The sequence below is a fragment of the Gopherus evgoodei genome, chromosome 16 (assembly GCF_007399415.2).
Source record: "Gopherus evgoodei ecotype Sinaloan lineage chromosome 16, rGopEvg1_v1.p, whole genome shotgun sequence".
NCBI lineage: Eukaryota > Metazoa > Chordata > Testudines > Testudinidae > Gopherus > Gopherus evgoodei.
Genome location: NC_044337.1, coordinates 7124742 through 7150462, shown reverse-complemented (window position 1 = coordinate 7150462; position 25721 = coordinate 7124742). Strand labels below are relative to the sequence as shown.

Sequence of the window (25721 nt, the reverse complement as noted above, 5' to 3'; positions counted from 1 at the left end):
GATCATTTTGCAAGAATCACTCCATTTTTCTCAGAATAATTTATTAAATACAGCATTAAAATTTTATTGGTTATGAATTCAGTCATTAAAAACAAGTTTGTATTTCATATCTTTATAGACCTGGACAATCATTTTATAACTATCGGTGCAGAGAGAGACTGACCAACAGTGCCAGCGCTGCTAGGGAATGGTTATTTCCCCATCCTCCCTTCCCCCAAAGCAGTTCCGCACAATTAATGACATTTGCACAGAAAAGTGAGTGCTGTCCCACAGCAGCCAGCCCTGGGTTAGGTAGAGGCAGGTGGAAGCAGGGGTGATAGAAAGGTTTTGGCTCTCAAGAATTGGCTTCTGCTATTGGGTGCACAGCTTGAGACCCCTTATCTTGGGTTCAGCTCTCACAGGTGAAAAATGACTGCAGCTCCCGTCAACGTCAAATGCCACTGTAGGTCATCAGCATTTCTGACATCACACTGGTAAGTAGTCAAGATGGGCACCCTCAAAAAAAGGAGGGCAGAGGCCCCCTATTGGAAAAAAAGTTGCCCCTAAATGCCACTAACCTCTGCCCCTGGAGCATGCGCATTTGGTTTGGTTTTGCACTGCAGCTTGTAAAGCTAGTTTTCCTTATGAGCCAGGGAACCCTACTCCAGTGGCAAATCAGCCTTTTCCCCAGGACAGTACAAGCTTGTGGGGCAAGCTGCAGCCAGCTTTGGTGTGGTGAGAAACAGGAGCAGGCCACAGTCCAAGGGGCCTTCCTGGCACTCCCAGCGGCTGCACAGCAAGGCTCTTTGGGACAGCATTTTGTGGTATAGGGTTGTTTCAAAGGACACGGCTTCTCCATCAGACGCCTTGGGAGAGTTCAGAGGTAGTGTTAGACAAGTTTGAAGCATGATTGTCAGTTTCCAGCTGGCTGACAGCAGTAGAGAGTGGGAACGAAGAGGTTATGCCCTCCAGCTGATTTGACTGGCATGGCAGAGCTTATCCCCTTTATACTAGAGTCCTAAAGCATTTAAAAGGGATGAAGCCAGTAGGGTACTGCAGGTGGTGCTCAGACAATCCTATAAGGTTTTTCCTAGACAATTCTATTCCTACAGGAGACCTCTAGAGACTGGCTTTAAAAGTGCCATGAAAAAGGTATTGAATTGTATAGCACAGTCCCCTTCCCCCTCACCGGCAGGGGCTGTCCCCACTATGAACCCTGCTAGGGTTACTGGTGAGGGCCTAGGTCATGGCCCTGGCGATAACAGGCCCCCTTGTCATGTGCTGGCAAAGTTTTAGCTTTCAGCTGTTGGAAGCTGGCCAGTCGCTTAGCAGCATTGTACTGCAGAGAACCTGGCCTGTAGGCCCTTTTTACCCCATCACTGCTGTGCCAGTACCTTCTGGAGATCTTCTGTTATTGATTTGGTGTAAAGTGGGGGTACAGAGCAGGTAGGAAGGGCTTTGAGGAAGTCAGCTACACCAAAGGCCCTTGTGGAAGGCTGACTAAGGCTGCTGAGTCCAGTCCCGATTAGAAACAGCACTCAAAAAACCCACCACATGAAATATCAAAAGAATCCACACTAGCCCGCTATTGCAGACAGTAGAGACAACAATTCAGTAGCATTTTCCATAAGGCATCACAGGTGCTTCAATAATAAAGCAGTAAATAAAGTGTTGGATTACAGTACAGGAACACAGACCATTGTGCAAGGTGTCCCGAGGGCAGGCAACGTCTCCGCCCTGCTGCGTCAGGAGAGCAGGTGTGAGGGGGCTGTACAATTCCCTTCCCCCTCTCCACCATACATACACACACACCATGCCCCACACTGCTTCTCACCACTCGATTTCTTTTAAAAAGGACATAAAAATCTCAGCCCAGGAGTAGCCGGTGGCCCCAAGTGGAAGATGCTTTGCGTGGTACCAGACTTGGCAGCAGATGAGGGGCCATGGTGCCTCGGGGCCAGCACTGGCAGGATTCCAAGCACGGGTCTAGTTGCCATTGCTGAGGCTGGAGTTGGCGCTGCTGCAGCTTTGTTCATAGGAAGGAGGGGCTTCTATAGGGGAGAGAACAAAAAAGAGTTTAGGAGTCAGATTGTACAGCTTACTTTGAAGGTTTCCTCCCCACCACTCTGCTCCTCCAGCTAGAGCCAGATCCAAATCCCACTGAAGCTAATGGCAAAAAAATCATCATCTCCAACTTTACAGAATTAGAGCCCATAAAGAGACGCACAACTGAGTATCAGAGGGGTCGCCGTGTTAGTCTGGATCTGTAAAAGCAGCAAAGAATCCTGTGGCACCTTATAGACTAAGACGTTTTGGAGCATGAGTTTTCGTGGGTGTCTGAGTGTCTTTGTGGACAAGCTGCAGTTCATGCCCTGACAGGAGCAGAATGGGAGGACAGAGAAGCCAGGAATGACCCTGTGGACCAGAGAACACCGGAGATGCAGCCCCCAGCCCTGCCATCTGACCTGGAAGTACATGATCTGGTCACTTGTGAGGCTGTAAAGAACAGTCTGCAGCTACTGAAAGACTCTTACCCCTAGAATGTGTCTGTTCATGCAAGAGAAAGTACTTTCAATTAGGTAGACAGTCACCAACACAGGCACGTACACAGTCCTTCGGAGCTCTTTAAATGTTGAGCTTCACAACTCCCTGGTCTGGTAGGGATTAACACTCAGTTATACAAGTGGGAACATACTCAGTTTTACAGGTGGTTCCTATCTGTGTTTGACATGTGCGTACAGAAGCACACTGTGTGCCAGAGAGAAGAGAATTCTAGCGAGCACATCCATTGGTCTGACTGCAGTTTTCCTCCTGCTCTGAACCCAGGGGATAAGAGAAGGTGCAGACCAAACACCTCCCCCACTCCTTTATTTCTGCCAGTCAGATATAATGCACAGCAGAGGGGAAGGAGGGTGGTAGTGCAATACTAATAGGTTCTTTGAGATGTGTGGTCCCTCTAGTAACAGGCAAGTAGCCTCCATTATTTCTTAAAGTGTGCATTCCTAGGTGTATTCCACACAGGGGTCATTGGTAAACTGTGTTTGAATCAGGTGTGCATGCGTAGGGGTGCAAGGATGCAGCTGGTATAGAGGTTTAATATGGCTGGCCCTGCTCCATCTGCAGACAAGGCCTGGACAAATGCCTAATGTTTCACAAAACTATGAATGGAGCTCCAGGTTATTGTCCAAAATGATCACAAGAGTCTTTCATGCCAAGAGCTGTGAACCACATTCCCTCCACCAGGAAGAGGATTATTTATGCCAGGTTAACTAGCTGGCATTTTGATTTGCCAATACAAACATGTAATGGCTGAAGGTGGAGAACAGGTCTCCATCCTCCATTTTTCTTGGGACCGATGGAATATGGGGAGTAGAAACCTCTCCCTTGGTACAGAGGTTGCACTTGTTCTATAGCCCCTTATTGGATGAAGAATCTCCTCCTGAGTGGTCCCCAAAGAGGAACAGGAAAGGGAGAGGTTTTCTACAGAGTAGCCGCAGTGGATGATTTCTAATACCCACTTGTCTGTTGTGATTACCACCCAGTTGTGGGCAAAGAGGATGAGGGGGCCACCAAATGCTCAGGGGGCAGAAGTGGATGGCATCAGTAGGGGTAGGAGGTTCTTGATCATTCCATCAAAAGTAATCCCTGGGGGGTGGATGTGCTGGAATATTTGCAGTTGTAGCACAGGGAGATAAATACCTACGTCTTTGTATCCTCCGACATTTGCATGGTGGTTCGAAAGAGTGCTGGGTGGAGGAGGCGGCAGATTTAGCTCAAGCACTTGTGCTCTCTCTTTGGGGCAGGGGTGTAAATGCCTGGGGAGCAGAGGATTGTCCTAGAGTCCTTCAGTGTTTGTAGAGACCTAGACTTCACACTAGATAGAGAACTTGCCCACTGAGTGTAATATAGGACATTCTGAACCTCCTGGGGAAACCCAGAGGAGTGTAGCCAAGACTCATGCCTCAGGAGTATTCCTGTCTCCATCCCACTAGATGCCATGTCAGCAGCATCCATGGCAACTTGAAGAGATGCTTTTGCCACCAATTTGCCATCCTCCATGAAGTCTCAAAATTGGGCCCTGTCTTCTTGAGGAAGATTTTGGACTTCAGGGACAAACACCCAGTAACTGTTGAAGTCATTCTGCCAACAGAGCCGGGTAGTTAGCAATATGAAACAGAAGGCTGGTAGAAGATAATACCTTCCTCCCTAGAAGGTCACGCCATGTAGAGCCCTTGTCCACAGGTGCTGCTTTAGAACGCTGCAGCCTAGATCTCCCGGAAGCTGCTTGTACCACCAGGAAGTTAATTGCTGAATGTGTGAAAAGGAACTCCACTCCTTGACTGGTACAAAAATCTCACCTTTTGCCCTTTTTGGGGCAGTGCACAGGTGGCTAGAGAATGCCTACCCTGGCTGGTTCCATAATGCCCTCATTTACTGGGAGGGCTACTTGACAGGAAGCAGAAAGCTGCAAGATGTAAGAGCATGTGCTGAGCATCTTGGACATCAAGTGAAACCTGGAGTTCATTCACCACTCTCTGCAGGAGCTCCTGATATTGCCTATGGCCATCATGCATAGGGAACCAGGGGCAAATTGCATCATTTGGTGAAGGCGAGAAACACGCATTGGTACTTCCAGATCCAGCTTGAATTTCTTCTCCACCAACCAGCTCCATTGTGTAGTGTAGAAGAGGGTCAGTGGGACTCTAGACACCCTGGAGCCATCCATAAGTAGGGTTCCCATAGACCTCAAAAGGTCCAATATGAAGGGCTGACCAGTTGTGGGGGATCCCAAGGAATCACAACTATCCAAGGGACTGACGGTATGTATCTTTGGGGGAGGATGGACTCCAGATCCTTGAGTCTGTCTGAACTCCCCTCCATATGTGGGGATGATGGTTCATCTAGAGCTTCCAACCCACCTAGAGAGAAAGCTAGTTCCTGTTCAACCAGCAGTCATCTGCACTGGTGGGGGTAAAGCTCCTGCCTCTGGACGGGAGCATCTCCATTTCCTCAAGGTTTCCTCCTCCAGTGTCAAAATGTCTCAAGACCTGAAAGACGGGGAGGGTGAAGATATATACTACAGTAGTCGTCACCACCCAGTCAATCCTAGAGGATCTCTGGTGGTGTAATGGGGCTGCTGCTAAGGCAGCCTCCCTGCCTGCCCCAGCCCCATGCTGGTCCCAGAAGCAGCCAAAGCAGCCCCACTGGCCAGGAACAGGGAGCTGTTGCCAATGGGAGCTGCTGAGATGGATCTTACAGAGGGGCAGCACACAGAGCTACATGCCCCCACCTGCCGCCAGAAGCTGGAGGGGCATGTTGGCCCCTTCCGGGAGTGCTGCCTGGCAGGAGACTGCACCCTAATCCCCAGCCCTTAGCTAGCACCCCAAACCCCCTCCTGCACCTCACACTGCCCCAGCCCAGAGCCCCCTCCTGCACCCAAACTCCATCCCAGAGATTGCACCCCTCACCCCCTCCTGCACCCCAACCCCCTGCCCCAGGCTCAGCCCAGAGCCCCTTCCCACACTGTGAAGCCCTTGGCCCCAGCCCAGTGAAAGTGAGTGAGGGTGGGGTAAATCCTGGCTTGCCCTTAAATTCAAAAGTGATCTTGGGTGTGAAAAGGTTGGAGACCACTGCTCTACAGGGAGGTGTAAGTTTTGTCTGTCTTTGAAGGATGAGGTATTCCTATACTTGAGACTAGCAGATCTGGCATGTCCCTAGTCCAGGAATTGGTTGGTACCGCCAAAGAGTTTAACTGGGAACTCAGATGGTCTTGGTGTGCTGATCCTTAGGCTTATCAACTGGAGACGTCGTCAGTACTGGCAAATCCTTTCATCTTCACGCCTTATCCTCATGATCAGAGAGTTCAAGGCTTTAGCCAGCTTAGGATCTGGGCCCAAAGATTCACTTGACTTAGATCGAGTCAGGGAGGGATTCCTTCTTTAGGGAACAGACCTGGAAGGACGACATCTGTCCTTGTACTTAGGAGTGCACCCCTTACTCTCATGAGCAGCCCTAGCTGATGATTTGGGTTTTGCAGCTCTGGAGCTTTTGCTTGGAGGGACGTTGCTTGTTGGTGGAAGCCGATGTACGGTGTGTGGGGGAGGGTAGAAGGAGTCTCCCTGGCCTGTACCTGACTGAGGTCTCAACCACCTCTGTAAGGGTGTTTCCTCAGATGGAGATCTCCCTCCTCACAAAGGCAGCACCGTTGTTTGAGGCTCAAAGAGAAGGAACGGGGATAGAGATCCAGTTCTTCAGCTAAGCTAAACTTACTACTAAAAGACAAAATGAACACCCAAGACTGCGTACAGCATATTTACAGGTTCTGAAGAAAGAAAGACAAAAACACAGGGGTATCTAAGATTCCAAACTCAGGCAATGGGGTGGTAAGAAGGAACCAGAGAGGTTTCCATCTGCACCAACTCTTATTCCCTCAGTTTGGAGCACAAGGAGGGCATCTGCGCAGGATCGGACCGACCAACAGATACTATTGGCTAGAAATCTCCAGTCTCAGGTGCATGGCATGTGTGCAATACACATAGGGACCAGTCTTCGAAGTAGTAATCACGGTTTTGCTTACCTGTGCCGCGATTAGGTTAGTACTCCTAGATCTCACCCCCTCCCCATCCCAGTCAATCAGCATCCTCCCACTCCCCTTGCAATTAATCCATCCCTTGTTTGTGGATGTTTGGCCTCAGAGAAACAGCTTGGGTCAGTTTCACAGCCAAGATGCTGCCTAGTGCCTCAGTTTTTATCCTGGGCACGAAGGGTGTTATTGCCTTAGGATATTGGTTTGGTCTAAGTCTGTTCTCTCACAGACCCTGTATGGACAGTTCTGGGATAGGCAGGGTTTCATGGATTTTCTCCTCATGTATAAAGGAGTTCCCAAATTCTTATATGCTGGACCATCTCATAGAACTTCCCCTCTGAACCAGACCTAATGCCCATTCACATCAAAGGAAAAAAACTCCCGTTAAAGTAGCTTCTCCAGCTCTGTTGCCAACAGCATCAGCACGGGCCCAGACATTTACACCATCCTGTTGGATCAATACCATCATCTTTTACAAAGATCTTCTCCACTTCCACAGCTATCTCCAAGATAAATGTTGGCTGTGGGTAGGTAGCGTCACTCATCGTAGACATGTGACATGACTGTCATGGCTATAAGGGGGGTGGGATTCTTTACAGAGGCTACTGGACACAGAGACCCTGTTGTTTTCCTGACTGGCCATGTGGCCTTGTCTCCTCCTACATGGCTCTCCCCAGGTCTTGGCCTGGCTCAGCGGCCATGGAAAGAACCACTACACCACATGGCAGGGGTTCAGCCACTGCTCTGGAAGCAGAGGGATAAAGGACAATTCTATACTCCCAACAGCCGCTAGATTAATTTCTCCTGAGAACCGAGACAGTGGCTCTTTTAGAGCTCTGGGAGGGAGCGCTCACCATAGGGGTAACCCCACGTGCTGTACTCCGGTGGCAAGATGAGAGAGCTGGCAGTAGGAACTGGAACCACTGATCCCTCAGCATAGTAAGGGACCGTCGCTCCTGTCGCCAAGCAAAGCGTGGGGTGGTTTGGGGAGGCAGTCTGGTCTGAGTCCAGCCTTAGGTCCTGGAAGCTTAGTCCTGGAGCGTAGCTGAATGCCTGAATTTGGGAATGGCTTTTGGTGGGGATTGAAACGTTGTCCATTGGGTGATAGCCACTAGCAGCTTCCTCCTCTTCTGGTGGGGCGGACGGGACCACAACGGACGGAATGTGCTGGAGAGACCTCGCTGGGGTCAGAGGAACCCGGTTCACAGCGATGTTGCCAATGTAAATAGGCAGAGTGACTGAAACCTCTGGCAACTTCAGGGAAACCTGGGGAGAGGGGGAAAACAAGAGGCATCCAAGTCGGTCAATCCAGGTTCTGCCAAAGGACCAGTTGCTCCAAACACAGGCAGTTCCAGCCACTGAGCAGAGATTAACGACACAGCTACAGCTCTAGGCCCAAATGTACCAGAGGAGGAGAGAGTTTCTGGGAGGTCCCCAGTCTCGCACTGGAGAACCCACATGATCTTGTTTGGTGCCTTCTGAGAGCTCAGGGCCAGATTTCCAAGTACTCAGGATCCCACGCACAGAGCTCTGCTGAAAGCTTGGCCAGAAACATCACCTTAATTCCTATCTCTACCCGGCTAACCCCAGACTTGCTGAAGTGTTGAGTGCTCTGTTAGGCTTGCTGCTGAAAAATGCTACGTAAAGCTGGGCATCTATGGGTGGGGAGTGTAGTATTCACCTGCACCAAAAACTGGGAAGCAGACTGGAGCTCTGTAACCCAGGGAGCTGCAGACATACATCTGCTGAGCAGTCCAACAGGCAAGGTCTACCGCATGGGTGTCTCCTCCAGAGCAGATGGTGTTGACTCCCAGGAGCACAGTAGTTTGGAGAGCTTCCCCCAGACAAAATCCTCTGGCTCCATCCTCCCCAAGGACTTTGGCTCCTCTGGCCCAGCCCATTGGAAGCATTCATAGATGTTCTGCTGTTAGCAAGGGGCAGGGCAGTACTTACTTGGATATAGTAATCAACATGTATGAGGCTGCAGCCGTGCAGCACAGACTGCGGCAGCGCGGGGACAAGGATCTGCTCCTTCCATTCCGCATGCTTCCAGGCCTTCACCCCTGAGCCCTCCACCTCCGCAATGGTCCTCAAGTCATAAATCCAGCGCTTGGATTTATAAGCAACCTTCTAAAGAGAGGAGCGAAGACGGGATTAAGCAGAAAGATCTCTACAAGGTCCATTTCACTAGGCTTCCAGCATGGCAACCCTGAGCAAAGAACTAGAAACCCCTTAAGCATTGCTGAGTGAGTGTAAGCAGAGGTCTGGCATGACAGACAGCAACATGGAGTTTCTGCCCTGTTTCAATTATGTGACAGTCACCATCTTGGTGGACACTCTGGAGATTAAATTAAGGACTCCAGAGCTGAAAGCATGGACAACTACAGCTCTCTAGCTGGTGCTGCAAGAAACTCCGTGGAGCAGGTGCAGAGTAGGGGTGAGGATCTGTAACCTGCCCTCTGCCCGCTCACTGAGTTACACTTGGACTGCATTCACAGGGGCTTCTCTCCTCCCACCATACAAGTCAGTTAATTCTGCTTCCCCTCTAAGGGTTTGGTTTCCACCTAACCCCCAGGTGCTCAGTAGGTGGTGGTGGGAGGAGAAGGGAGATGCACAAGGATTTAGAGTTTAGCAGACCCCCCCCCCCCGCACTTAACAGGGAAAGCAGGTCTTGAGACACTGCTCTCAGCACCTGTCTGGATGTGGCGCCATCCAAGCCAGCCCAGCCTCGGTCCCAGACTCTGCCAATGGACTCTTACCTGGAGGAGGCTGGCTACCACCGTGCCAGTGTCCCGGCCAGACTTGTTCTCGATATCCGTGCGCAGCTGGATTGCCTGCCCCACAATATACCCTTTGAGGTCCGAGGTGGCGGTTAAGATGATGTTTCCACTCTTCACCAGCTTGTAGTTGAACTTCTTGGTGATGGACGTGGTGTTGGGTTGCTGTGGGAGGACAGCAGGTGGTCAGACGCAGGAGCTCAAGAGGGAATTTGCAGTTTTCAGAAAAAACAGTCAAAGGGAATGAGGGTTTGTTCCCCCCCCCCCCCCCCGTCCAAATCCTAAACACCTGGTCTTCCAACAACCTTTGTATCCTCCGCAGTTTGAATGAGGCTGCAAGTGCCTCTGGATGGATGTATTTGTCCACATGTTGGAGATGTGGACAAATACAATGCTATGAGCTACTGTACCCCACAGATCATCTTCCAGCATAGGGCAGACTTCACTGGTCCCCAGAGGGCCGTGCAGACCACAGGTAAATGAACATAAAGCAGCTGCCTGTCCTGTACGTGCTATACGGTGATCTCAAGGGCCAGTGCCCAGGGAGGGCTAGTCTGTGCAGACCTGGAGCATTCCTCTTTCACACCAGCAGTGACACAACCACCCCAGAACAGGATCTATTCATCAGGAAAGATTCCAGGCTGGCAAAAGCCAGATGGTGTCATTAGACCCAAAAGGTCATTACAACCAGCCTTAGGATAAGGCCTACATCCAGGGGATCACCTAGAAAAAGGCTGGTTCTCATGCAGATCTCTGCAGCCCACGCATGGAGGTGACTGTGATAGCCAGTGGGGCAAGGAAGCTCTTCTGCTGGCGATTCTCAAAGCAGGAGCGACTGTGAGCCAGCTATTGTTCCTCTGCTCTTAGCAGCCCACACAGCAGCTGTGCCGTGTCCACCCACTGGAAGCGCTCCCCTCCCCACCCAGGTAACATGGGATGGATCATGGAGAAGGGAGGGGGAGATCAGGGGCCCCAGGCTAGGGGAGAGGTGGGGTCAACACAAGGAGGTCATGTGCCCCCCACTCCCCCTTTAACTGGGACAGCATACTGGCAAGAAATGAATACTACTTGCACCACTGGTGCTAGTGGAAACAGGCCCATGGATTTCCGGCCCAGACCAGTGATGCCCTGCAGTGCTTTGGGTGACAACGTGCTCACCCCTACTGCATCTCATCCCGTGCAGCACGCTCCATGAGCAACCCTCTCCTCCAAGCTCGAGTTACTCCCCTGGCTTTGCAGGGGCACACTGGATAGGGGAGAGGAACGCTTGGCTTCCCCTTTCTTCCAATGGGAAACGCTCCAGGGTGCGAGAGCCTCTTGCCCGCCCCCTTGCTGCTCTCTTACCTCAATGTCAGGGATGTCATTCAGGTTGAGCGGGCAGAGAATGTAGAAGACCTTGTTGCACTTGTGGTCCTTTGCGAATCGGGGTGTATCTATCACGGCTTTGACCTGATGAACCACCTTCCCAAAAGGGCCCTCAAATGATGTGGGGGCTGACGCTGGATTCACAGGGGAGAAGGCAGTCAGAAGAGAACGCCTCAAGCCATTGAAAGGGGAGCTCGGCCTTACCAACCGAGCCTGAAACACTTTCCTGTGGCTCAAAGCAAGAGAAGAGGCCGAACCATGCAACTATTTGGAAGTTAGGGTCTCCCAAGTGCATTTGAGCCTGTGCGTGAAGAATCTGCAACCAAATTTGGTCCATTGGGATCATGGTCGCCTCCTTTTTACTGTAGGGGCAACCTGTGCCATGCAGCCATGGTGTATGGAGAAGCAGGGACAGCACTAACTCCCCTTATTTGTACTATGGTAGTGCCTAGGAGCTCCAGTCACTGACCTGGCCTCACAGTGCTAGGTGCTGTACAAAACAGTGAACCAAGACGGTTCCTGCCCCAAGGAGCTGACAATCTTCCTCCCACTCTGCTCTGGAGAAGTTTACAACTCAGTGTTCCCACCGGTGCTCCCACCAGCTCTGGTGAGGAGATGGGGGTCGCTAATGCAGGCAGACTCCAGCAGCTTCCAGCTTATTTCACTACCGTGTGGTTTAGTTAATATGGCTGTAGAAGCACCAGAGAGGTTCCCAGAACCTCAGCTGCACTAGGCAAAGAAGAACTGCATAGTTCCTTTTTGGGTGAGCCAGCAGTGGGGTCAAGAGGCATGACAACGCAGCTTCTATCACCACCACCACCAGCAGGGGTGTAGGGATCTGAATTTGGCCCGCTGAAACACAAGTCAGGGCTCCCATCAGTACTACAGCTCCCGAGGATTAGATTCTCTAATGGAGACATAAACCTCCAGAGGGATAATTCCTTAAAGGGCCAGTTTACTCAAAGTTGCTCTTCTAAAGAGCCGGTGTCAATTTAAGACCAACTTCAGCTGTGCATTGAGAGGCTGCCCTGAGGGCCTCACTTTAATAGAGGCTATGGTCTAAATGCTGGCACTCGCCAATGCTTAATATGCTCTTAGGCCTGGACTAGTCCAGGAGAATAGCTCTGGTTTGAAAACATTGGCGGACGCGACCTTAAAATGTGACTTTGCACCTGGCACGGACACGCTTTAATGCCATCAAGAGTCACTAGCTGTTTGTGGCTGACTCTGGGCTCCCAGCAGCGTCTCCAACAGGTACAAAAGTCACGTTTAAGAAAATCACATTAGCCAGCCAGCTCTGAATCATCACCCCATCTCCCAGCAGAGGCACGGTCTTGGAGGCTTGACAATAAAGGTCCTTTCCCCACTTGGCCAGCATGGGATTTTTACCATATAAGCCAGAGTAGAGAAGAGTCTCTCTAGTCATTAAGTTTTCACAACCCTGAGCCCCAGAGAGCATCCCAAGCAGTCAGCAGTATCTCCACCGTACCTGGCAGCAGGAACTGGAAGGGAAAGCTGTGCTCGCCAGCTGTCAGAACGCCTGCAAGAGACCGAGCAAAAGGCAAGTGAGACAATCTGGAAGCATCCTGGACACTAGTGGCCTGAAACAGGATCTAAGTGCATTAGCACGAGGCTCCCCCCGGAAGACAAACTGCCAGCTGAGAGCACGTGTACAGGACTCATCCCCACAAAGCCTTCCTCTCACACTCTGCACGCAATAGGCCCTTCTCCCTCTCTACAATTCCCTGATCTTACCCCTTACTGCTTATTCTTTGATCAGGGACAGCAAGCCCCCAGGGCACGCCACCCTGTTACAACGCCAAACAGATTTCATTCACACCTCAAGGCTGGAGGAGTTTGAATCAAGGTCTGCCCGTTTGCCTGTCTAAACACTAACAGGGGAGATACGGGGCATGGTCCTTGGGGCAGCGGTCAGAGGAGCACGGTCTATAGCTCCTGGCTGGCCACAGGTGACTGGTGTGGGACCCAGGAAGGAGATTATGTGAACAAGGCCAGGATGTGCAGCATGTTCCGCTGGTGTCCTGGACTTGGGGAAAAGTTTGGCGGTGTCAGGCCAGTATAATCTTACTCTCTCCCACAAGGAGCCCATTCACCTAGATGGGACCAAACTCCTCCCCCTTCAGCCAGGCTGCTTTGCATTCTCTGGTGCTCATCAGCGATGTTTAGGGTGACCAGATGTCTTGATTTTAGAGGGACAGTCCTGATTTTTGGGTCTCTCTTATATAGGCTCCTATTACTCCCCACCCCCTGTCCCGATTTTTCACATTTGCTGTCTGGTCACCCTAGCAATGTTCCAGCTTTGGCCCTACTGAGCTCCGTTAGGATTAAAGGCAGAGTCCAGATTCAGACTCTGGGACCCTACGGTTTTGGCCCTGGATTTTTCAAAAACATGGCTGAGATCTCACCAATATCAGCTTGAAAAGACTTCAGTGCAGTCGACTGGATTTGTACCACAGCCAAGTGCAAGGATCATACTGTGAACAAGGCCTATAATGAAATAATTAGGCCTAGAGACTGCAGATCCTAGACATGATCTTTGTGCTTTCAGCATGGCAGGCAGTCTCCCCTCCCTCCCTTCTGCCTGGCACCTACACCCCAGGCCCTCACCTAAAGAGCTGGATGGGCTCCAGCAGGGGTGCAGAGAGCCCTGAGGTGCAGAGCCATGGAACCACCCTGGATATAATGGAAAACACTTCAAGCCAGGGTGTGCGGCAGCCCCCTCAGCACCCCTAGTTCCAGAACCTATGGCTCCTGGGTCCCCTTCTCTCCTTTGAGATAGGAACAGAAGTCAAGAGACCGTGGCATGAGGGACTTGCCGGTCTGGTGCTTTGCCTTAGCAGTTACAGGTATTAAAGACACTTGGATTTGATCAGGCATTGGGAGAAGGATTTAGATTCTGCACCAGAGACTTCATTTTGTTTGGGATCAAGTCCTCTGCTTCAGCATGTGCTGCCCCCTTTCCAAACCAACTACAGTGGCCAAGCAGCAACTCTAGTTAAATGTCTTTGGACCCCTTTAATGTCATTGTAACCTACCGTGAGAGCACTTCTTTGCAATCTGGAGAAACAAGCAGCAAATGGCCACGATTAGCTTGGCTCAGCTAAAGCAATTAGCAAATCCCACCTTTTACATTTACAAGCCAACTGCAATGCTCTGTGCACCGTTCTCACTTCTAGATTCCAGCCTAGTTCATCAACTTATCATCTGCTGTAGTTAAAAGGCAGATAGTAAGTACAACAGTATCGCTTATTTAATCTCCAGCAACAAACAGCAAGAATGAAGAGGGTTTTACAGAATGGTTGTTTACATGTACACCTGATGTTTTCAATTGGCAGCATAGCAAGAGGAACCTGCTACCTATTAACTGAAGCTGTGCAAGTTCTGCAGGTTACTTCTACCAGCAAACCAGAGCCAAAACCCAGAACTGAGCGAGCTAGTTTGTTGATGCAAGAAATGGACTACAAGACAGGTGCCAGTCACTCTGTTAGCACAACAGCAGGACCCTATTTGTCTGCAGACTAAGCAGATTAATGAAGGCAGATGGGAAAAGAGAGACAGACAGCAATGGAGTTTCTCTTCCCCATTTGCAGGGAGACATTTTTTGCAGCATGGAATCCTGTAACAGGGTTGGCAACTTCCTGAATGCCTGTTTGCAGTGAGGTGCCTCTGCTGACACCTGCTTCTGTTTCTCCCACCCCTTCAGGGCCACACCAGAACTGCGCATGGACTTCTCTCCAGGTCAGCACCACTCCTGTCTGGAGCCAGTTTAACAGAGGGTTCTTAACAGTCCTCAGGCCCCCAAACTAAAGACCATCGCCGCACAAGATTCCAGACTTCTCACGACCAGAGCTGCTCTTCTGTCCATCTGTTCTCCCAGGCCATCTTCCTAGCTGGAGTTCAGCCCTCTAGGCCCCAGCCTGCTTAGCTCAACTCCCATCTAGGAACTTCCTTTCGGTCATAGCTCCCTTGGTCTCAGGGTCTTTTTGCAGGAGCCCTTCTCCCTCTCTACAAGTTCCTGAGCTCACCCCTTACTACTGCTTCTTTGATCAGGGACAGCGAACCCCCAGGGCATGCCACCCTGTTACAACACTAAACAGAGATTTCATTCACACCCCAAAGTTGGAGGCATTTCAATTAAGGTCTGCCCAGTTGCAAGTTTTGCTAGGAATTCTGTTTTTCATTCATGCAGCTGAGTGGTGAGGGCTGTGCAAGGGGATGGGGGGAGGAAATCAGCTGCACACAGGACTTGGTACATACAGAAACCAACAAGCCTCTCTGATAGTCAATGGAAAGACACAGAATGTGACGTGTTAAGATCTTAATTCCTCCCAAACTCTTCATGACTGAACAAACGTCTAGGCACCTTATCCTTTAGAACAGGAAAAGGAATCTAGACATGCTGTTATACGATTGGTTTCAATCCTCTCCCCCCGCCACTCCCAAAAAACACCTCCCCGCCCCCAGGTGCCAGCTAAAGTCTAACAACTAGTCCAGTCACTAGGTGGTGTTCTGTAGCCACTCTTCAGTTGCAGGCTTACTCAAGCTGCTTGCTGGGAATTACATTAGGAGGTGTCGTCCATGTGGAGTAGATTTCTCATTTCCTTTATTTGCCCAGCACTGGCACACAGCTACAGGAAGTTCAGACCAATCCAGCATAAAGATCATGCCATGAACTTGCTGGACTCAAGCTATTTAAAAAAAAACCACTTACACACCACCCACTACGGCTCTACCAACGTAACTCATACATAGAGTGGCTGAAGCCTAGACCTGGGTGACAGGAAACCTGATTGCCAATCCCCAGCTCTGCCATCAACTCACACCAAGCCTCAGGCAAATTATTTCACCTGCATGCCTCAGTTTCCCTACATGTAAACAGAGTAATTATTCACCTACTACACTGGAGTGGTTGCAAGGATCAGTTATTTGCAAAGCACTTTGGAGATGCCAAACTCTGTATCAAGCATTGATTGCTACAGTCAAAACCTGCAAACTGCTGTGTCTTGGCTTCACAGCTCCAGCCACCCGCAGCTGAAGTGGGGCTGCAGCATCAGACTATTAGCTTTACTATTCTGTAAACTTTCCAAAGAGGATACACAAGAGACAACACGTGGCCTTCCTCCGAGAGGCACCTGTGCCCAGCAGGGTTTCCAGTGGCTGCACACAAAGACTATGTATGAGAACAATTAAAAAGTGTGTGGGGGGGGGGGGGAGAAGAAAATGAAAGTCTGGCGTTTTGTGCCCTCCCATAAGATGGAGGCTAGCTAGCTAGCTCCTGTCCCGGCTGGATGCAGACCAACCCCCCCCTCAGGACAGCTGCACTTCCAAGGGCTGTGCTGAATCTTGAAGTCAGTTATGCCCATTGCTGCTGCTGAGCCACCTTTTGTTCTAGTTTTTGCAAGTGATCAGTGCAGCAGAGAGAAGGGGAGCTTGCATGGGTGGATCTCAGCCTGCCTCAGGAAAGACAGGTGGGCCTTAAGGTACCAGTGACATTTGTGATGCTCCCATTCCAAGGGTTCACTGAATACAAACTATTTGTGCTGTTGCCAGACATTACTTTTCCAGCCCCTCTGCACAGAACAGGTCACTCTCTAGTCTTCGTTATTGCTCGAGGGTGGGTTTGCACCATGCTTGATAAAGTCAAGGGTGTAGGCTCAGTGAGGTAAGCAGGGCCATCCTGCCCCAGTGCCCCCAGCCCTCAGAATGCCACCCTGGGCTCTGCCAACCACAGCATCCTGTCAAGTAAGCCTTTGGAGACAGAAGTTGCCTAGAGGCGGATGGATTAAGGCCTGGCTACTGGCTATGAAGACTAGGGCCTGGTCATTACGCTGCACCAGAAACTGAACGCGAAGCCAGTGGAACGCAACATGCTCCTGACTCTCTGCTTTGTCAAGCAGAGAGGGGCTGCAGGCAGCCAGCAGCATCTTCCCAGTTCAGGTCTGCTCACCAGTGACCCAGGTCAGAGTTGCTCCACCCTGTCCTCACTCTGTCCTGCCCATGCACAGCCCCCTCTTTCTGCCAAGGGTAGGGCAACTTTACGCCAAGAGACCCCCTGCTGAGTGCATGTGTATGTGGGGGTGCAAACTGGAGTGTCTGAAGGATTTCAACTTACATCCCCAGGAAGAGCAACGCATATCCATGCCTTCAAGCCGGGCTATCAGCAGCTAAGCCACCATAGAGGAATGAGCCCAGGCTCCTGGCTGAATGGAGATGGAGCCCACAGTTCTCACCACTGTGGAGTGGGCATCAGGAACAGTAAGAGGCTGCAGGTCACTGATGATTGGAAGGATGTGCCCTCACTAGAAGCAGGTGGATGTTCCTAGTGGATACTGGCTCACGGGAAATAAAAGCCACTGCACCAGCAGCTCTCCCTGGTGCCAGACAAAGGTCAGGGCTGCAACAGCAGCAGGTGTTACAAGGCAGAACTGGGGGTGTGTTAGCAGAGCAGGTAAAGCCTCGGCTGGAAGTGACTCTACTGCAGTCCAGCATTTTCAGGAGCACTCAACTGAAATCCTAGAATAGCAGGGTTGGAAGAGATCTCACAAGGTCATCTAGTCCAATCCCCTGCTCAAAGCAGGACCAATTCCCAGACAGATTTTTGCTCCAGATCCCTCAATGGCCCCCTGAAGAATTGAACTCGCATCCCTGGGTTTAGCACGCCAATGCTCAAACCACTGAGCTATCCTTTCCTCCTCCCTCCCCCCCATGTCAGTTTGGGGAGAAAGCAGGTGGGGTTTATGCTCCAAAGCAAGGAGTTGAAGGTGCATCTTCACTACACCCCTTCCCCCGCCAGCGCAGCAAAGCTCCAGGCTGGCTCTGCTGACTCAGGCTCACGCTATGGGGCTAACAGCAGTAGTGCAGCCATTCCCGCTTGGCCTCTGAAACCCAGTGCAGGGAATGGGTCATAGAGCCCAGGCTCCAGCTCGAGCCACATCTACCCGGCTATTCTTAGCCCCACAGCATAAGCCCCAGTTGGTGGAGCTGGGTTACGACATTTGTTGCTGCAGGGTGAGGTTGGGTTTTTTTTTTTGCAGTACCCAAAGCCACAGGTTTGGTAGGAAGCTTCAGGAGGTTGTGAACCTTCCAGGGGACCCTGCTTGGCAGATCATGCAGCTGTCACAGCGCAGGGATTCCATGGCACTGGCTTGCTGCCTCTCAGCCCAGCGAGAGTGGGGTGTTTAGCAGTCATGCCATTCCTCCCAGATTCCTTGTTCACTATCCTTGGAGGAAGGGACACCCCTCTCCCCCCAACGCACACAGAGCAGGAAGACTCATTCTACTTAGCTGCTATGTCTGACCCATTCAGGGCACAAGCTCCATCCTGCACTACTGCCACAAATCCCCCAGGCCATAAATGGGTGCATCTCCAGAGACCTCAGTGGAGGAACACTCCCCTATCCCCCCCCCCCCCCATACCAGGGAGGGAGCGGAGTTGGGAGGCAAGTGTGGGGGAGCAGCAACAGGCTGTTGCAGAGAAATGTACGAGGGTAATCTCCACTAACTCGTATAGCCTGGATGGCTGGAGTCCCATGACTCACCATCCCACCTCATGCCGGTATGGCTTAACTTCTCGGATCCCTTCACTGAAGCCTCCATGAGATGGGAAGGGGAAGCATCAGCCTTCTTCACCCTGGTGGAGAATGTGCATTAAATAACCTGCCTAAGGGGAGAAAGCTTTGCTCAGGCACTAGTAGACAGCGCGAATGTGATACGACACTGGCCACTCTTCTGGTTTATTCTTGTTGAAAGCAAGTCCACAGTGCAAGGTAGATTTGGGCAGATGCATTCTTAGGAATCCCACTAGGGGAGAGGAAACAGTCCACTGCCCTGTTCCTGGAAGCAGGCAGATTGCTCTCCTCTTGTTGGTGCCACACTGATGAAAAGGCCGAGGTGCCTCCATCCACCCTCTCTGCCAGGAGGAGAGTCCAGGGTCGGTGGTGAAGAGTTTTGTCCTATGCTTCGCTGCAACTTCTCCATCTCACATCCACCAGCACAGCTCAACCAGCAGCTGTCACTCACTGACTGCCAGGAAGTCAGTCTGACAAACCTGCTGGTAGGAGGAAGGCCTGGATGACAAGCACCGCAAGGATCATGAGAGATGGGTGTGGGGGAGAGACAGACACCTCCATTCTCCGCCCAGCTCCCCCAACTGGGGCCTTTGGGCACCACCATAAGAAAATGGTTCTGGATCTTACTTGTATTAATTGTGCTCCCTGCAAACGTTCTAAGAGCCAATTTTAACAAAAAAGGTTTCCCCTTAGATACAAAAAAAGGGGGAGCTTTCCTCTTTAGTCTGCAGCCTGATGTTAAAAAAAGTCTTGTTACATGGAACCAGCAGGGCTGAGAGATGTGTTTCTAGAGCAACATGACAAGCACTCACATGCTGTCTGGTACAAGAGCGTTTTAAGGGAACCGGTGTGCAGACTGTCCCCCCCAGTGTCAGAGGGTGGGTGAAGCTGGTCTTTAAAGCAAAGCCCACAAATTCAACCCCATTTCTTCCCCCTCCTACCCATTCCAGCTTTGATACCCAGAGAGAGTCTCCTCTGGAGACACTCTCTAGTCTGAACGATCCTGTTCTTACTCCTAACAGCAGCTTTAAAATAAGAACTATGGAGAGGAAGGGGTTGAGAGTTACCACCCTCAGCAAGTGATTAACTCAGGATTTCCAGAAGCCTGAACAAAGGGTGTAGTTTGGACAGACACAAAAGCTTTTCCTGAAGTTTACGTGCAGCTAAAAATACCTCTGAGAAAGTCATGACGCAGCAGAGGCAGCTGGATTAGCAGGGCTAAGTGATGACGATTCCACCTGCAGAAGCTTTTTCTTCAGGTTGAAGAGCAAAAACTTGTGGCCTTTGAAACTTCTCCCCTATAGACGGAGGGGAATAAAGGCTTGTCTACACTACAAAATTAGGCCAACGTACAGCCACTGCAGTAATTAAACTGGCTACTGATGTCCACACTACCCTGCTTCTGCCAATGGTGCACGTCCTCGCCAGAAGCACTTGCACTGGCAGCTGTGCAGGGCTCAGTGCTGGACAGTGAGGCTGTGAGCCAGGCACAGGGCTCTATTTCACAGCGGGGAGCCAACCAGCAGTGACAGCATCACTCCTGGTATTAGTTCACATTTGGTCTCTGGCTGGGCTGACAGCTGGAGATCACAGGCTCTGGCGCTGACAGCTGGAACCCCAGACCAAATGCAAAAAACCCATCATCAGCAGCCATGAAACAGACAAGGTCCCCGTTCCAGTTCTCCAGCACAAACCGCAAGGGGCCACCAGAAGACTCCAATGCCCTGTCCATAGTCCTCACGTCACCTCAGGAGCTAAAGCAGTGCTATTATCCCCACTGTACAGATGGGCAACTGAGGCATGGTGAATTTTGCACACCTGAACAATGCAGATTAAGTTTTAAGGGTAGACCAGGCCTACTGGAACAAGAATGTACCAGTATACTGGAGGCTCTCCCCTTAGGGCACAAGGACCCATGTGGCACCAGCACCCCTCCCCTAGGCCAGGTGTGAAAACTACAAACTTCCTTATCTTAACTTGAAGACTGGCTGTGCCTTCATTAGGGTTTTAAAAAGTCTTCATCTCAGCCTCACTCCAGTTGCCCTCTGTCCACTTTACTCCCTGTGTCTCTCCATTGAGAGACCTCTGTCCTACCTACACCCCACCCAATGAATTAAGATCACAGCACTAGCCTGCTGTCCACAAGCCAGCGTGCTCCCATGGTCTAGTCCTCTCCAACCCTTTGCCTTTCTTATCTAGGTAGGCCCTGTCTACATGGGGAAGTGTTACCAGTTACATAGGTAGAGAGAGACCGGGGGACCTCCCAAGTTGTTAACACTCCTCCAGGCAGAAGACTGACTTGTTTTTGGCTTAATTTAAAACTCCTTCCCAAGCAGCATAAGCAAGCAAATCTCCAATCAACCCAACCCCCAAAACACTCTTGTACCAGATTAAGATTCCACACGGGGGAGACACCAGCATAAGTGTAGGAGTTTATATTAAAGTTCACACTTCTCTTCACCAATAAAAAGAAAAGCATAAGGCCTTAGATTGAGGGCTCTTTAGGCAGGACTGCCAACTGCATTTGTTATTTGTACTGCAGAATGTGAGACCCATCATGGATCAGGGCCCCCACTGTGCCCATGAGCGAGCAAACAGAACAGAGATGATCCCTGCCCCAAAGAGTCTTGCATCTAGAGAGACAATAGGTGAACACAGAAGAGAGCAGAAGGAAACAATGAGACACTGCTGGTCAGTAGGACAGGTGAGTTCTACTACTCTGAACAGTGTCCAGTAGTACAACGGGGCCTCAATTCTGGTCCCTACCATAAACGACCAACCCAAGTCTCTAATGCAGTGATACTCAGAACTCAGCGGTTCAGGAGCCCAATTAGCAATCAACATTACCTAGAAGGCCCTACAGTAGTAGCTGGCTATTGTACTACAAACAGCATGACAGGCAAATATTTAACCAATATATAAAAAAATTCTCACAGCAAACAAGTTAAAAATGTAGTGTAAGTTGATAACTTAGTTAATAACATAGTAAAAGCATCTTGATTTAATTAACTACCAATCACCCAGTGTTTTAATATCATGTGCTGCAAAGAGCCGCAGGAGACACATTTGAGCCACGTACAGCTCCCGAGCCTCAGCTGGAGCATCATGGAGCTAAAAATGTCTTTTCATCCCAAAACATCTTTGGGGACACAGGGAGCTGCACAGCGTCTGCATCTGTTCCAGTCCACGGCCTGTTCCTCTGTTCAGCCCAGCCTGATCATGTCTCTGCGTACAATGGACACTGCTCATTGCAGAGAATGTTTGAAGGATGTGAGCGCCTACCCCTCTAGGGCTGAAGCCACCAGATATTATAAATACTGGCTTCTGTAAAGAGCTTGGCACTCCGACAAAGCACTACACAAGTGAGGTGGGTTTCATTACCCTGATTACAGATGGGGAACCTATGGCACAAGGAGATGAAGTCGGCTTCTCAGTCTTACTGACCTTGATTAAATCTGCATTATCCGTTTGTCTTCTACAGGGTCCCCACCACTACTCTTCAAATGCAGCCAACCCCATACCTTGATTTTGCATCCTACTCTCCTCTTAGCCCTGATCTACACCCACAAGGTTGGCGTAACAGCTCTAACTCCTGGTGTAGATGGGGCCAGGCCAATGGAAGAATTCTTCTGTTGATCTAATTACTGCTGCTCAGGGAGGTGGCTTGCTACAAATAGACAGGAAAAAGCCTGTCACTGCAGGAAGTGTCTACATTGCAGTGCTGCACCTGCAAAGTGCTGTAGTGCCCATAGTGGACATGTCGGTATTCATTCCTCTGAGTCACTCCACTTTACACTCGCCATCTTTGGAGGAACTCTCCTCTCTACTGCTTCCAGCCTTCTGAGGTCTGCTTCAGGCTATAGAGTAGGGGGGAATCAAACCAGCATGGTAACATTTTCCACTTCAGTACCAAAACAGACAGTTTAGCCATCCACACTTGTGTGTCTGATTCTGTGCAGCACTTGTGGCTAAGGCACACCGGCTTTGCACATGATCTGGACAGAGCCATTGGGACTCAAGCTTCCTAGGTCCACACAAGATTCTACTTGCTCTACAACTTCATCGCGGCTGCCTTTCAAATGCTTCCTCTAGTACTCCCTTTCCAAGATGCAGCCATTCGGTCTTGTTGTTTATTTTAAATTCAAGGCAATGACACCAATTTTCCAAGTTAGTGAGAAGTATTCAGTGCTGCAGAAACAAGAGCTGAAGAGGTCCCTTCCATAGTTCCAGCACATTTTGATGAAGAGCTGACCCCGGCAGTTTGTCCAGGTGCAAGCATTCTAGACATGCCAGATGAACAGGAAAGCTTGCATGGCAGAAGAGATATCAGCACTGAGCCATGGTCAGAAGAAAACAGCCTCTAATGTAGATGCACTTACTGGGTAATGAGGATCTAAAACAGTTTATTTTAATTCAATGAGTTAACGGTTTAAGCACATCTGCATTAGAAGTTTGCTTTGATGATTAAGCTGGACCAGTTTAGTTATGCTGGTGAAAACAAAACTCATGTGCACTCCACCCGAGAGTAGACCAGCTCTTAAACCACTAGCCTTTGCAAAGCTCCAGACCCTTGAATGAAGGCTGTTAGAGGAGTATTACGAAAGGAGGCGGCCACCCCATGTTGTCACTGCGCTTTGTACAAGGGGAGTATGGAAAGAATTCCAGTAGGTCACTCGCTCTCTTAAATGGGTTCCTGCTACAGCCACTTGCCCTCTTCCCCAGGCAGGACCCTATGCAGCTCTCAGGGTTCACCTATACAAGGATAAGACGACCTGCGGCACACCCATGGCTGGCCTGGGCTCATGGGGCAGGAAAAAAAAAACCATGTGTAGATGTTCAACCCCAGAGGCTGAGCTAGATCCAGCTGACCTGGGCCGGTCACAGGTTCTCTCTCACAGTGTAGACATACTAACAAACAATGACTTAGGGCAGGGGTCGGCAACCTACGGCATGCGAGCCGATTTTTGACGGCACGCGGTGGCGGGCTGAGCTGCTCAGCCCGCCACCGCTCTGGGGTTCCTGCTGCTGGCCCCTTGCCAGCGGAGTCCTGCCGCCGGCCCCACTCAGCATCCGCTGTCAGCTTGGATGAAGGAACCCCAGGCTGGCAGCAGGCTGAGACCCCAGCTGGCAGGAACCAGCAGACGGGACCCCAGAGCTGGGCGGGCTGAGCCACTCAGTCACTGCTCTGGGGTTCTGGCTGCTGGCCCCTTGCCAGCTGGGGTCCCTGCTGCAGCCCCACTCCCCTTGCTTCCGGTTGGAGTTCCAGCGCAAGCCCCCTGCCAGACGGGGTCCAGGCCTCCGACCCTGCTCAGCCCTACCAGCCGCCAGCTCCACTCACCTCAGCTGCTGATCTGGGGTTCCAGCCACTGACCTCCTGCCAGCTAAGGTCTGGATCTCCAGCCTTGCTCAGCCTGCTTTCTGGCAGACCACCTTGGGCTGTGCTCCAGGCCTTGGATCAGTGCTCTGCAGCCTCCCCACTGTGGTCCACTGTCCTCAGACTTTGACAGTGAGGGTTGCACATGAGGCAAGAGGGTGCAGCACAGACCTCCCCCTCCCATCTTTAAATTGCTTACATCAGACCACACTGCATCTGATCTTGTGCCTGCCTATTGCCATCCCCCTCCCCCCAAGAGTTGAAGGGAACATTTGACAAAATGGCAGCTCCTAAGAAAGCAAAGCTAGATGTCCGATCATTTCAGGCTGCTTGGACAGATGCATTTGGATTTATTGAAAAGGACTGTGCTATTCGTGCTTTCTGTTATGTAATGTTTGTCGCACATCAAGTGTTCGATGACATTTTGAAACTAAGCACGAGAAAACCTTGACAAAGCAGACAAGACTGAAATCGGTCAAAAAAGGCAGTAGCAGCCTATGAGAAGCAAAGCAGTGGTTTTAAAAGCTTAAGTGTAAGTAAAAAAAAAAAAGAAAAAAGAAATCAAGCTACAAAAGGAAGTTACAAGATTGTAAAAAAAACAACAAAGCTGTTTACAGAAAGGGAATATATAATAAAGTTTCTCAGCAGTTCAGAGATTTTGTTCCATGATTTGCTAAATATACAAATCATATCTAGAATAAAACTGCCCACCTCTGCCAGAACAGTTGAGAGACACATAAGTGAAAATGGCAGAAGACATTAAGGAAAAAGCAGACAACTGCACTGAAAGACACAACAGCAGTGTTTAGTGTTACAGTTGATGAGCGCGTGGATATAAATGATGTTCCACGTTTGGCAGTTTGTTGCAAGATATTGTGCTTCCGATGAAATCCAAGAGGAACTTTGTTGCCTAAAACCCTGCTTTGTTGGGCCATGCAGGGAAGATACACTGGAAAGTTTTGTAAACCATTTTGAAGAATGAGGAGTTGACATCAGAAAGACAGTGCGTGACAAATGGTGCTCCTGCCATGGTCAGAAAACAGAAGAGATTTGTAAAGTTACTTGAAGATCAAATTGGCTGTCTGACAGTCAAATTTAACGGTATCATCCATCAAGAAAACCTGTGTGCTAAAATTTCTAATTCAGAGCTTAATAATGTGATGAATACAGTGGTGTGAATTGTGAATTTCCTTGTTGCTCGATCTGCTTTGACTCGGACAATTTCAAACACTGCTAGAAGAGATGGACACTCCTTATAATGACGTCCCACTTCACAGCAACATTTGGTGGCTAGGTTGTGGCAAGGTTTTGGTGCACTTTGTAAACTGTTTTGTGCTTTTTTGGACAAAAACGCCTTGATTGCATCAAAACTACCCTGTACTGGACGATGACAAATGGTTGTGTAAGTTCATGTTTCTAACGGATATCACCGCTCACCTAAACAAACAACCTCGGTCTCCAGGGTACAGGGCAAACAGTTCTGGATCGTTATGAAGTCTGGAAAGCATTTGCTGTGAAACTCGCAGTTTCAGGGATATTCAAACTTCTACTTTCCGCTACTTGCGCTGTCAATGTCAATGAGATTGGAAAGTACATGCAAGAACTGGAATCAATTCTGAGAGACTTCAAGATTTCCAGTGATTTGGCCCAATGCTTTCTTTTCTAATTAAAGCTGAAAAGTTCAACAAAAGCGACTCGGGTTTGTCTGTATTTCAGTGGATGGGTGTTGAAGATTTCAAAATGCAACTCATTCAGTTAAAACACTCAGAATTGTGGACACCAAAGTTTGTGGATCTGCAGAGCGCACTTGAAGTTACCGAGAGAGAGCATGGGGCCTCTGTTCTGACCTGCTGGACATCCCTGCCAGTGAAATTTAACTGTGAAGAAAATTACATTTGCAATGGTTTCAGCATTTGTATCCACATACCTGTGTGAACAGGTATTATCATACATGAAATCTGTCCCTCTCTGAGCTGGTTAACAACTGATCACTCAGAAGCCTGTGTGCAGCTTAAAGTATCCAAATACATGCCACCAGACATTGGAAAACT

General features: G+C 50.1%; 1 protein-coding gene across 2 annotated transcripts in view; it reads right to left on the bottom strand.

Annotated features, from left to right (window-relative positions):
* Window positions 1-1869: 1869 nt before the first annotated feature.
* Window positions 1870-25721, bottom strand: part of ARRDC1 (arrestin domain containing 1) — a 74282-nt gene continuing 50430 nt past the window's right edge. For both annotated transcript variants that reach the window (XM_030535784.1, XM_030535786.1), the window contains 6 exons: window positions 12197-12247; window positions 10687-10841; window positions 9325-9507; window positions 8519-8695; window positions 7420-7831; window positions 1870-2030 (listed from right to left, as the gene is read on the bottom strand). In XM_030535784.1, the coding sequence (XP_030391644.1) occupies window positions 1966-2030; window positions 7420-7831; window positions 8519-8695; window positions 9325-9507; window positions 10687-10841; window positions 12197-12247 (1043 nt within the window). In that variant the 3' untranslated portion in view covers window positions 1870-1965. The remainder of the gene's footprint in view (window positions 2031-7419; window positions 7832-8518; window positions 8696-9324; window positions 9508-10686; window positions 10842-12196; window positions 12248-25721) is intronic.